Source organism: Panicum virgatum, chromosome 4N, assembly GCF_016808335.1.
Source record: "Panicum virgatum strain AP13 chromosome 4N, P.virgatum_v5, whole genome shotgun sequence".
NCBI lineage: Eukaryota > Viridiplantae > Streptophyta > Magnoliopsida > Poales > Poaceae > Panicum > Panicum virgatum.
In genome coordinates, this window is record NC_053148.1 from 30,129,569 (window position 1) to 30,142,432 (window position 12,864).

The 12,864-nt window shown below is 41.9% G+C and overlaps 2 protein-coding genes across 2 annotated transcripts; both read right to left on the reverse strand.

The window, feature by feature from the left end:
* Positions 1 to 5,874: 5,874 nt before the first annotated feature.
* Positions 5,875 to 6,336, reverse strand: LOC120669287. Its single transcript, XM_039949063.1, has one exon. The coding sequence runs from the start codon at positions 6,334 to 6,336 to the stop codon at positions 5,875 to 5,877; it is 462 nt and encodes a 153-aa protein (XP_039804997.1).
* A 3,483-nt stretch (positions 6,337 to 9,819) lies between these two features.
* LOC120669288 lies at positions 9,820 to 10,281 on the reverse strand. Its single transcript, XM_039949064.1, has one exon. The coding sequence runs from the start codon at positions 10,279 to 10,281 to the stop codon at positions 9,820 to 9,822; it is 462 nt and encodes a 153-aa protein (XP_039804998.1).
* Positions 10,282 to 12,864: the final 2,583 nt, after the last annotated feature.

A 12,864-nucleotide genomic window follows, 5' to 3' on the forward strand; every position in this document is an offset into this window, starting at 1 on the left:
ATGGATTATCCGGTATGTTCATTCATAAAGATTTGTCTAGTTAAGTATATAATCCCAAATTGTTCTAAATTGAGTAATTTATTCGTTTCTCCTTAAGTGTGCGAGACAACAACAAGGAACTGATTGGTGCGGGTACTACGTATGCGACTACTTGCACATCATGACTCCATGCAGGAAGGCTACTAATGAAAAAAACGAGAGTACGTCCAAACCGTTCACTAGTATATTTTCATAATTGTACTAACGCACATGATGTTAATCCTTTTTTCCTAAATGATAGATGTCTCAAATGGGGGATGAATGTTACTCTACTGATCAGATCAATGCCGTGTGCGAGCAGCTCGCCGGATTCATTTTGAACGAGATCTTGGATCCTAGAGGCTAGTTCTACCACGACGGTCACATCTATAGAGGACTTCCATCGACCTCCTGAGGGGACTAGTAGTTGGACTGCTAACATGACTTGTACATTTGTAAATATTTTTAAACATTATGCCTTGATGTTTGTAAATTTGTAAATATATTAGTTCATCTAATTAGCTTAATTATATGCTCGCATTTCACTTTTAGTTAGTTTCAAATATTCTCTGAAAATGAACACGAACGACCAATGAACGTATAGTACTGTGGAGCTTGAGTGCGTTTAGCAATTATAAAAGAATAAACAGAAATAAATATAACAAACAAAACTAGATTTGGGAAAAAAAGAGAAAATGTCATTGGTACCGGTTGGAAATACCAACCGGTACCAAACCGGTGCCCAAGGCCCGTTTTCTAGTAGTGTAACCACACAAAATTGAACCGTGTAAGAAATGTTATACTACCATTTATTCTTGAAAATTCTACAATAAGGCCAAATCCCCCAGCACATCGCTCTATTTAGCCTACATAGGTACCGGTTGAGTTTTTGACCCGGTACCCTTGGCCAAGGGTATAAATTAATTGGTACCGGTTGAAAATTCTACAATATGGCTAAATACAAGTCTCTCTAATAAAGTCTCTCTAATAACTAAATACATGAGTCAAAATGTTAAAGATATGGCTAAAACAAGGTTCTAAGGGCTTATTTGCAAGAAACCAGGGGCTAGATCATAATTAAACCTTAGATTTGATGACTAGATTGAAAAAAAAGAGGGCTAGACGGCGGGTTCAAAACCTAGAAAGCTTAGGGTCCTAAACAGAAGAAAAAGGGCCTCTTTGGAATTTTTGAACGGCAGTGTGGACCGCGGGTTAATTCGGGAAAAACCCAAGGGCTATTTAGCAAAAAGACCGGCGAAGCGTTACGCTGGGTCTAATCTGGCGCGTCCATTGCCGATCGGACGAGCCCGGACGTACTCAACCGGTACCTATTAGCAACCTAAAAATTCTAGCAGTAGCATATTTTAGCCTTGACACATTTATTATAATTTAATTTTCAATTCAATGATGACTGTTCGTGACTGCTGACTGCGCGCTGTACTAAAGTTTCTATCGAGCATCTATGGTTTTTGACCATGGGGTCACATTTCTATCAAACGAATGTAATACACCCTGACTCCAATTTGATCCAAATTATTCTCCACGAATAAGCAGAAGTGTTCTTTAGATTATCAGCTAACATGAAATAAACACGAGCACACAAGGAAGCATCGCGGCCGTACGGCCAGCCATGTTTGGCTGCGGTCATATTTAACAGTATTTTTTAAGCCTAATGAAGCACCATTTGATCAATGAATGGCTTGTCTATTTTCTAAACAATATATACCTCCATCAAAATTAACCAAAACATTCACACACTCAGCGGCTTGACTGATTGAATGCAAATTTCCATGGAACGTCAGATGTTCTGTCTTTTCATTAATTCTGTCAATTATTCACCCTGAATACAGCAGGTGTGTTCTTTACATTATTAACTCATGCAGAAATTAAAGTGAAACAAAAACCAACACAAATGCCATGCCATGCATAACATGTGGCCGTGGCCCTACATTCCTATAGTGGTGCTTTAGGTGCAGGAGGGGCTCTCAGCAAACCCGCTTACGGGGAAGGACTGCGTGAACTGTTGAACATGGAATGTGAGCTTGTCACCGGCACGGTCGACTTGGCTGAACCCGAGCCAAGTGTACTTGACCTGCACATCGACGCCGTATACTTCGGTGATGGACCCAGCATGGATGACTCCGCCGAAGGTGCTGGCGAACTGCATGTTGAATCTCTGGCCACCGATGTAACAGGGAACCTGCACTCGCGTGAGTGGGTCACCTCCAATTTGCCATCTGGGTTGAGGACGTACGACTGCACGCCCTTGGGGAGGAGGCCACGCGGGAAGTTGTTCTTCTCTAGAATGTCGTAGGCTGTCGTAGTTGCATCTGACGTCAAATTTGCTGAAGTCGTAGAAGCTGCGGCATAAGCAATATGGTGAATGGAAGCCACAAGGATGAGGAGGAGAATCGTTGCTTGGCCATGAGTGCTGATTGGAATCGGTAACAAGCAGAAGTGCATGGCTCCATTTTATAGGCCAGTGCCGGTCGTGTATGCCAGTGCTATTGGAATATATTGTTTAAATGCACATTGATTCCTGCTGAATTATGTTCTCAAAACCTTTGTCATAAATATGTACGAATTAGTCTAGGTTTTAATTACACTAATTTCCGGCCTAATTGAAAAACATTCCATCCAAATGTTCATGCTCCCACCGTATTTTCTGAAATTTATGATTCAGATACATATACATGCAAGGCACTATTATGATGTTCAAAATAAATTGTATTGAAGACTACAAAATGAGGAATCATATATTATTTCCAGGTTGGAGATTAAGAATTATACATATTAGGAATATACAATGCTAGAGATATGGTCATTAGTACTGGGGGACCCCTGGTTAGTAACGGCCCCTGCCCGGTACTGCCTGTCCGTACTATGTGCACGTGCACTCGGTGAAAATGCCTTGCACTAAATGGCGTCCGGTACTAATTGGCTTGCCACGTAGGGCCTCCTGGTGCGGCAGTTTAGTACTAAGTTGTTTTTTTGTTTTTTAATTCCCTATGTTTCTTTTCTTTTCCTTTTTAGTTTTAATTGATTCATATTCATATCCATAGTCATTTGCGTATTTGTATTTGTATCTAGCAAAGCAACGACTGTATATGTTATATTTATACACACTTTAACTATTACAATTACTTCTAATACTAATGCACTTGTGATTAAAAAATATTGCGAGTACCCATCCACATAAGTTGTTTCCAGACAAGTAAGCTTTATTTTTTCATTCTGCAAAACCTTAACTGAGGCTGTCACATAGCAAGTGACCGCGTTGGTTAAACCACGTTAACGAAGGTGGGCAAGTTAGGTCAACCGCCTCGGTTAAATGATTAACCAAGGCGGTTGGAGGACCGCATCGGTAAATGCCTCGATTAACTGTGACCTTGCGTCCGAGGCGGTTTGCCTGCCCGCCTCGGTTATGCCATGCATTTTGCCCGCCTCCAATAAGTTTTCCGTTGTAGTGACAGTGGATGTACCGGGATCCAAGCAACTTTATTTACATAGGAGCTAACTATATCAGGATTCAGGCAATTTTCTTGCAGAACTTAATCTGAATCATGCCATTTCAGCAAAGCAGGTAACCACACAAAATTGAACCGTGTAAGAAATGTTATACTACCATTTATTCTTGAAAATTCTACAATAAGGCCAAATCCCCCAGCACATCACTCTATTTCTTACTAATGATTGAACTGCATGATTACAAACCAATATCGCATGGTGGAAGAGGGGGGGGGGGCACAGCTAGCGATGGAGGAGGGGGTTCCGAGGGGTTGCAGCGGCGGCGGGGGTGCTGAGAGGCCACGGCACGCGGTGATGCATGGGAGAGGTTCCCGCACCTCGCGCCCCAGCATTTCTAACGAGGAGGGGTTGCCGCTTGCGGCGGAGTAGGCGAGTGCCGAGGGGCCACCGTGGACCCGTGCCTCCTCACGAGTGCGGACGGGAACTCTAGCGACGGTGGACAACAAGACGGTATCGCGGCGAGACGGGGATGGCTGGACAACACGGCGACGCTCCATAATGGATGGGGTCTACGGAGGGGAGGGGATTGGGAGCAGGCGTGCGGTGGGGAAGGAGAAGGGAGGCGTGACTGATGAGGTGGGTACCGCGGGCGGGTAAGCAGAGAGGCATGGTGAAAAAAGATTAAGGGAATTGGCGGAAACATTTTAGAAAGGTCATTTTTGATGGGTCTGCACCTCGAAACTGATCGGCCACGTTCTCACAATTAGGGTTGCCATGAGGGCTACACGGTGCTTTCCCTAGGTACATGCTAATTTGTTTCTATTCGTTCTTTATGGTATTGATTTGTTGGATTTGTTTTTGAACTAAAAACATGGTTCTGAACCATTTGAAATTATTGCATGGATGTTTTTTATGTTTAGGGACCCGGATGACACTCCCTGACAAGTTCGAGGATCTTGATTCCTGGTCTGGGACTGCACACTCCGTTAACTTTGAGGACCCACAGTGTACTTTACCCCATTTGTAACGTTATTAGCAATCTAACATTCGTGATACATGTTTGCTGATGTTCACGGTTCCATAACAAAGAACAATTTGGACAATTAGATTTCAAATGGTTATAAATTAATTTCATTTCTATGTATCTAGTTTTTAATTAAAAATTTAAGCCAATATTCTGATTTCAACAACGGACAATTAAAACCATCCATTTCCCTCATATTTTAAGGGTCATTTTCGCTTTAACATACTTGTTTTGCAACTTCGCCAATTGATGAATTCAAAATGGTTATCCATTAAAACAACCCCCCACTAATATTAAAGAGTACTTGAAACCAATGTAAATTTACACCATTTTTCTCTTGCCGATTAGACCTTAGTTCTGTATATCAAAGGGATTGAGTTTCTGGATAATCTATGTGTAACCTAACTGTTTATATTTTTAGATTGTCCAAATTCGTTAACTAGTTTAAAGAATAGAAGAGCATACACTTTGCAAATAATATGTGGCTTCAAATGCACTTTTAAAATTATGAAATAATGTAAGAGTATTTAAAAAAATTGTACCAGTTTGTTGTGAAGAAATCAAAGTTTAAATAGCACAACATATCTGGTTCCTTTTGAGTTTAAAAAACTCACGAGATGTTAACAGAGTGTATACTTTTTTCAAAAAATATATGTATTGTATTTAGGTTATAGACAATCCATATATACAGCGAGATTAAAAGTTTTTTTGAAGGTAAGCTGGCCAATTTAATAGATTAAAAATTCTAGCAGTAGCATATTTTAGCCTTGACACATTTATTATAATTTAATTTTCAATTCAATGACGACTGTTCGTGACTGCTGACTGCGCGCTGTACTAAAGTTTCTATCGAGCATCTATGGTTTTTGACCATGGGGTCACATTTCTATCAAACGAATGTAATACACCCTGACTCCAATTTGATCCAAATTATTCTCCACGAATAAGCAGAAGTGTTCTTTAGATTATCAGATAACATGAAATAAACACAAGCACACATGGAAGCATCGCAGCCGTACGGCCAGCCATGTTTGGCTGCGGTCATATTTAACAGTATTTTTTTAAGCCTAATGAAGCACCATTTGATCTATGAATGGCTTGTCTATTTTCTAAACAATATATACCTCCATCAAAATTAACGAAAACATTCACACACTCAGCGGCTTGACTGATTGAATGCAAATTTCCATGGAACGTCAGATGTTCTGTCTTTTCATTAATTCTGTCAATTATTCACCCTGAATACAGCAGGTGTGTTCTTTACATTATTAACTCATGCAGAAATTAAAGTGAAACAAAAACCAACACAAATGCCATGCCATGCATAACATGTGGCCGTGGCCCTACGTTCCTATAGTGGTGCCTTAGGTGCAGGAGGGGCTCTCAGCAAACCCGCTTACGGGGAAGGACTGCGTGAACTGTTGAACATGGAACGTGAGCTGGTCACCGGCACGGTCGACTTGGCTGAACCCGAGCCAAGCATACTTGACCTGCACATCGACGCCGTACACTTCGGTGATGGACCCAGCATGGATGACTCCGCCGAAGGTGCTGGCGAACTGCAGGTTGAATCTCTGGCCACCGAGGTTAACAGGGAACCTGCACTCGCGTGAGAGGGTCACCTCCAATTTGCCATCTGGGTTGAGGATGTACGACCGCACACCCTTGGGGAGGAGGCCACGCGGGAAGTTGTTCTTCTCTAGAATGTCGTAGGCTGTCGTAGTTGCATCTGCCATCAAATTTGCTGAAGTTGTAGCGGCTGCGGCATAAGCAATATGGTGAATGGAAGCCACAAGGATGAGGAGGAGAATTTGTTGCTTGGCCATGAGTGCTGATTGGAATCGGTAACAAGCAGGAGTATATATATATCAAATGATCGAGCTTGATCGGATGGGATAGGACACAAACGATGCATGGCTCCATTTTATAGGCCAGTGCCGGCCGTGTATGGCAGTGCTATTGGAATATATTGTTTAAATGCGCATTGATTCTGCTGAATTATGTTCTCAAAACCTTTGTCATAAATATGTGCGAATTAATCTAGGTTTTAATTACATTAATTTCCTGCCTAATTAAAAAACGTTCCATCCAAATGTTCATGCTCCCACCGTATTTTCTGAAATTTTATGATTCGGATACATATACATGCATGACACTATTATGACGTTCGAAATAAATTGTATTGAAGACTACAAAATGAGGAATCATATATTATTTCCAGGTTGGAGATTAAGAATTATACATATTAGGAATGTACAATGCTAGAGATATGGTCATTAGTACTGGGGGACCCTAGTTAGTAACGGCCCCTGCCCAGTACTGCCTGGTCCATACTACGTGCATGTGCACTCGGTGAAAATGCCTTGCACTAAATGGCGTCCGGTACTAAATGGCTTGCCACGTAGGGCCTCCTGGTGCGGCAGTTTAGTACTAAGTTGTTTTTTATATTTTTAATTCCCTATGTTTCTTTTCTTTTCCTTTTTAGTTTTAGTTGATTCTTATTCATATTCGTAGTCATTTGCGTATTTGTATTTGTATCTAGCAAAGCAACGACTGTATATGTTATATTTATACACACTTTAACTATTACAATTACTTCTAATACTAATGCACTTGTGATTAAAAAATATTGCGAGTACCCATCCACATAAGTTGTTTCCAGACAAGTAAGCTTTATTTTTTCATTCTGCAAAACCTTAACTGAGGCTGTCACATAGCAAGTGACCGCGTTGGTTAAACCACGTTAACGAAGGTGGGCAAGTTAGGTCAACCGCCTCGGTTAAATGATTAACCAAGGCGGTTGGAGGACCGCATCGGTAAATGCCTCGATTAACTGTGACCTTGCGTCCGAGGCGGTTTGCATGCCCGCCTCGGTTATGCCATGCATTTTGCCCGCCTCCAATAAGTTTTCCGTTGTAGTGACAGTGGATGTACCGGGATCCAAGCAACTTTATTTACATAGGAGCTAACTATATCAGGATTCAGGCAATTTTCTTGCAGAACTTAATCTGAATCATGCCATTTCAGCAAAGCAGGTAACCACACAAAATTGAACCGTGTAAGAAATGTTATACTACCATTTATTCTTGAAAATTCTACAATAAGGCCAAATCCCCCAGCACATCGCTCTATTTCTTACTAATGATTGAACTGCATGATTACAAACCAATATCGCATGGTGGAAGAGGGGGGGGGGGCACAGCTAGCGATGGAGGAGGGGGTTCCGAGGGGTTGCAGCGGCGGCGGGGGTGCTGAGAGGCCACGGCACGCGGTGATGCATGGGAGAGGTTCCCGCACCTCGCGCCCCAGCATTTCTAACGAGGAGGGGTTGCCGCTTGCGGCGGAGTAGGCGAGTGCCGAGGGGCCACCGTGGACCCGTGCCTCCTCACGAGTGCGGACGGGAACTCTAGCGACGGTGGACAACAAGACGGTATCGCGGCGAGACGGGGATGGCTGGACAACACGGCGACGCTCCATAATGGATGGGGTCTACGGAGGGGAGGGGATTGGGAGCAGGCGTGCGGTGGGGAAGGAGAAGGGAGGCGTGACTGATGAGGTGGGTACCGCGGGCGGGTAAGCAGAGAGGCATGGTGAAAAAAGATTAAGGGAATTGGCGGAAACATTTTAGAAAGGTCATTTTTGATGGGTCTGCACCTCGAAACTGATCGGCCACGTTCTCACAATTAGGGTTGCCATGAGGGCTACACGGTGCTTTCCCTAGGTACATGCTAATTTGTTTCTATTCGTTCTTTATGGTATTGATTTGTTGGATTTGTTTTTGAACTAAAAACATGGTTCTGAACCATTTGAAATTATTGCATGGATGTTTTTTATGTTTAGGGACCCGGATGACACTCCCTGACAAGTTCGAGGATCTTGATTCCTGGTCTGGGACTGCACACTCCGTTAACTTTGAGGACCCACAGTGTACTTTACCCCATTTGTAACGTTATTAGCAATCTAACATTCGTGATACATGTTTGCTGATGTTCACGGTTCCATAACAAAGAACAATTTGGACAATTAGATTTCAAATAGTTATAAATTAATTTCATTTCTATGTATCTAGTTTTTAATTAAAAATTTAAGCCAATATTCTGATTTCAACAACGGACAATTAAAACCATCCATTTCCCTCATATTTTAAGGGTCATTTTCGCTTTAACATACTTGTTTTGCAACTTCGCCAATTGATGAATTCAAAATGGTTATCCATTAAAACAGCCCCCCCACTAATATTAAAGAGTACTTGAAACCAATGTAAATTTACACCATTTTTCTCTTGCCGATTAGACCTTAGTTCTGTATATCAAAGGGATTGAGTTTCTGGATAATCTATGTGTAACCTAACTGTTTATATTTTTAGATTGTCCAAATTCGTTAACTAGTTTAAAGAATAGAAGAGCATACACTTTGCAAATAATATGTGGCTTCAAATGCACTTTTAAAATTATGAAATAATGTAAGAGTATTTAAAAAAATTGTACCAGTTTGTTGTGAAGAAATCAAAGTTTAAATAGCACAACATATCTGGTTCCTTTTGAGTTTAAAAAACTCACGAGATGTTAACAGAGTGTATACTTTTTTCAAAAAATATATGTATTGTATTTAGGTTATAGACAATCCATATATACAGCGAGATTAAAAGTTTTTTTGAAGGTAAGCTGGCCAATTTAATAGATTAAAAATTCTAGCAGTAGCATATTTTAGCCTTGACACATTTATTATAATTTAATTTTCAATTCAATGACGACTGTTCGTGACTGCTGACTGCGCGCTGTACTAAAGTTTCTATCGAGCATCTATGGTTTTTGACCATGGGGTCACATTTCTATCAAACGAATGTAATACACCCTGACTCCAATTTGATCCAAATTATTCTCCACGAATAAGCAGAAGTGTTCTTTAGATTATCAGATAACATGAAATAAACACAAGCACACATGGAAGCATCGCAGCCGTACGGCCAGCCATGTTTGGCTGCGGTCATATTTAACAGTATTTTTTTAAGCCTAATGAAGCACCATTTGATCTATGAATGGCTTGTCTATTTTCTAAACAATATATACCTCCATCAAAATTAACGAAAACATTCACACACTCAGCGGCTTGACTGATTGAATGCAAATTTCCATGGAACGTCAGATGTTCTGTCTTTTCATTAATTCTGTCAATTATTCACCCTGAATACAGCAGGTGTGTTCTTTACATTATTAACTCATGCAGAAATTAAAGTGAAACAAAAACCAACACAAATGCCATGCCATGCATAACATGTGGCCGTGGCCCTACGTTCCTATAGTGGTGCCTTAGGTGCAGGAGGGGCTCTCAGCAAACCCGCTTACGGGGAAGGACTGCGTGAACTGTTGAACATGGAACGTGAGCTGGTCACCGGCACGGTCGACTTGGCTGAACCCGAGCCAAGCATACTTGACCTGCACATCGACGCCGTACACTTCGGTGATGGACCCAGCATGGATGACTCCGCCGAAGGTGCTGGCGAACTGCAGGTTGAATCTCTGGCCACCGAGGTTAACAGGGAACCTGCACTCGCGTGAGAGGGTCACCTCCAATTTGCCATCTGGGTTGAGGATGTACGACCGCACACCCTTGGGGAGGAGGCCACGCGGGAAGTTGTTCTTCTCTAGAATGTCGTAGGCTGTCGTAGTTGCATCTGCCATCAAATTTGCTGAAGTTGTAGCGGCTGCGGCATAAGCAATATGGTGAATGGAAGCCACAAGGATGAGGAGGAGAATTTGTTGCTTGGCCATGAGTGCTGATTGGAATCGGTAACAAGCAGGAGTATATATATATCAAATGATCGAGCTTGATCGGATGGGATAGGACACAAACGATGCATGGCTCCATTTTATAGGCCAGTGCCGGCCGTGTATGGCAGTGCTATTGGAATATATTGTTTAAATGCGCATTGATTCTGCTGAATTATGTTCTCAAAACCTTTGTCATAAATATGTGCGAATTAATCTAGGTTTTAATTACATTAATTTCCTGCCTAATTAAAAAACGTTCCATCCAAATGTTCATGCTCCCACCGTATTTTCTGAAATTTTATGATTCGGATACATATACATGCATGGCACTATTATGACGTTCGAAATAAATTGTATTGAAGACTACAAAATGAGGAATCATATATTATTTCCAGGTTGGAGATTAAGAATTATACATATTAGGAATGTACAATGCTAGAGATATGGTCATTAGTACTGGGGGACCCTAGTTAGTAACGGCCCCTGCCCAGTACTGCCTGGTCCATACTACGTGCACGTGCACTCGGTGAAAATGCCTTGCACTAAATGGCGTCCGGTACTAAATGGCTTGCCACGTAGGGCCTCCTGGTGCGGCAGTTTAGTACTAAGTTGTTTTTTATATTTTTAATTCCCTATGTTTCTTTTCTTTTCCTTTTTAGTTTTAGTTGATTCTTATTCATATTCGTAGTCATTTGCGTATTTGTATTTGTATCTAGTAAAGCAACGACTGTATATGTTATATTTATACACACTTTAACTATTACAATTACTTCTAATACTAATGCACTTGTGATTAAAAAATATTGCGAGTACCCATCCACATAAGTTGTTTCCAGACAAGTAAGCTTTATTTTTTCATTCTGCAAAACCTTAACTGAGGCTGTCACATAGCAAGTGACCGCGTTGGTTAAACCACGTTAACGAAGGTGGGCAAGTTAGGTCAACCGCCTCGGTTAAATGATTAACCAAGGCGGTTGGAGGACCGCATCGGTAAATGCCTCGATTAACTGTGACCTTGCGTCCGAGGCGGTTTGCCTGCCCGCCTCGGTTATGCCATGCATTTTGCCCGCCTCCAATAAGTTTTCCGTTGTAGTGACAGTGGATGTACCGGGATCCAAGCAACTTTATTTACATAGGAGCTAACTATATCAGGATTCAGGCAATTTTCTTGCAGAACTTAATCTGAATCATGCCATTTCAGCAAAGCAGGTAACCACACAAAATTGAACCGTGTAAGAAATGTTATACTACCATTTATTCTTGAAAATTCTACAATAAGGCCAAATCCCCCAGCACATCGCTCTATTTCTTACTAATGATTGAACTGCATGATTACAAACCAATATCGCATGGTGGAAGAGGGGGGGGGGGCACAGCTAGCGATGGAGGAGGGGGTTCCGAGGGGTTGCAGCGGCGGCGGGGGTGCTGAGAGGCCACGGCACGCGGTGATGCATGGGAGAGGTTCCCGCACCTCGCGCCCCAGCATTTCTAACGAGGAGGGGTTGCCGCTTGCGGCGGAGTAGGCGAGTGCCGAGGGGCCACCGTGGACCCGTGCCTCCTCACGAGTGCGGACGGGAACTCTAGCGATGGTGGACAACAAGACGGTATCGCGGCGAGACGGGGATGGCTGGACAACACGGCGACGCTCCATAATGGATGGGGTCTACGGAGGGGAGGGGATTGGGAGCAGGCGTGCGGTGGGGAAGGAAAAGGGAGGCGTGACTGATGAGGTGGGTACCGCGGGCGGGTAAGCAGAGAGGCATGGTGAAAAAAGATTAAGGGAATTGGCGGAAACATTTTAGAAAGGTCATTTTTGATGGGTCTGCACCTCGAAACTGATCGGCCACGTTCTCACAATTAGGGTTGCCATGAGGGCTACACGGTGCTTTCCCTAGGTACATGCTAATTTGTTTCTATTCGTTCTTTATGGTATTGATTTGTTGGATTTGTTTTTGAACTAAAAACATGGTTCTGAACCATTTGAAATTATTGCATGGATGTTTTTTATGTTTAGGGACCCGGATGACACTCCCTGACAAGTTCGAGGATCTTGATTCCTGGTCTGGGACTGCACACTCCGTTAACTTTGAGGACCCACAGTGTACTTTACCCCATTTGTAACGTTATTAGCAATCTAACATTCGTGATACATGTTTGCTGATGTTCACGGTTCCATAACAAAGAACAATTTGGACAATTAGATTTCAAATGGTTATAAATTAATTTCATTTCTATGTATCTAGTTTTTAATTAAAAATTTAAGCCAATATTCTGATTTCAACAACGGACAATTAAAACCATCCATTTCCCTCATATTTTAAGGGTCATTTTCGCTTTAACATACTTGTTTTGCAACTTCGCCAATTCATGAATTCAAAATGGTTATCCATTAAAACAACCCCCCCACTAATATTAAAGAGTACTTGAAACCAATGTAAATTTACACCATTTTTCTCTTGCCGATTAGACCTTAGTTCTGTATATCAAAGGGATTGAGTTTCTGGATAATCTATGTGTAACCTAACTGTTTATATTTTTAGATTGTCCAAATTCGTTAACTAGTTTAAAGAATAGAAGAGCATA

Bases quoted from the DNA above. Each gene is read 5' to 3' on its own strand.
- LOC120669287 (XM_039949063.1), bottom strand. From the start codon at position 6,336: ATGGCCAAGCAACAAATTCTCCTCCTCATCCTTGTGGCTTCCATTCAC.
- LOC120669288 (XM_039949064.1), bottom strand. From the start codon at position 10,281: ATGGCCAAGCAACAAATTCTCCTCCTCATCCTTGTGGCTTCCATTCAC.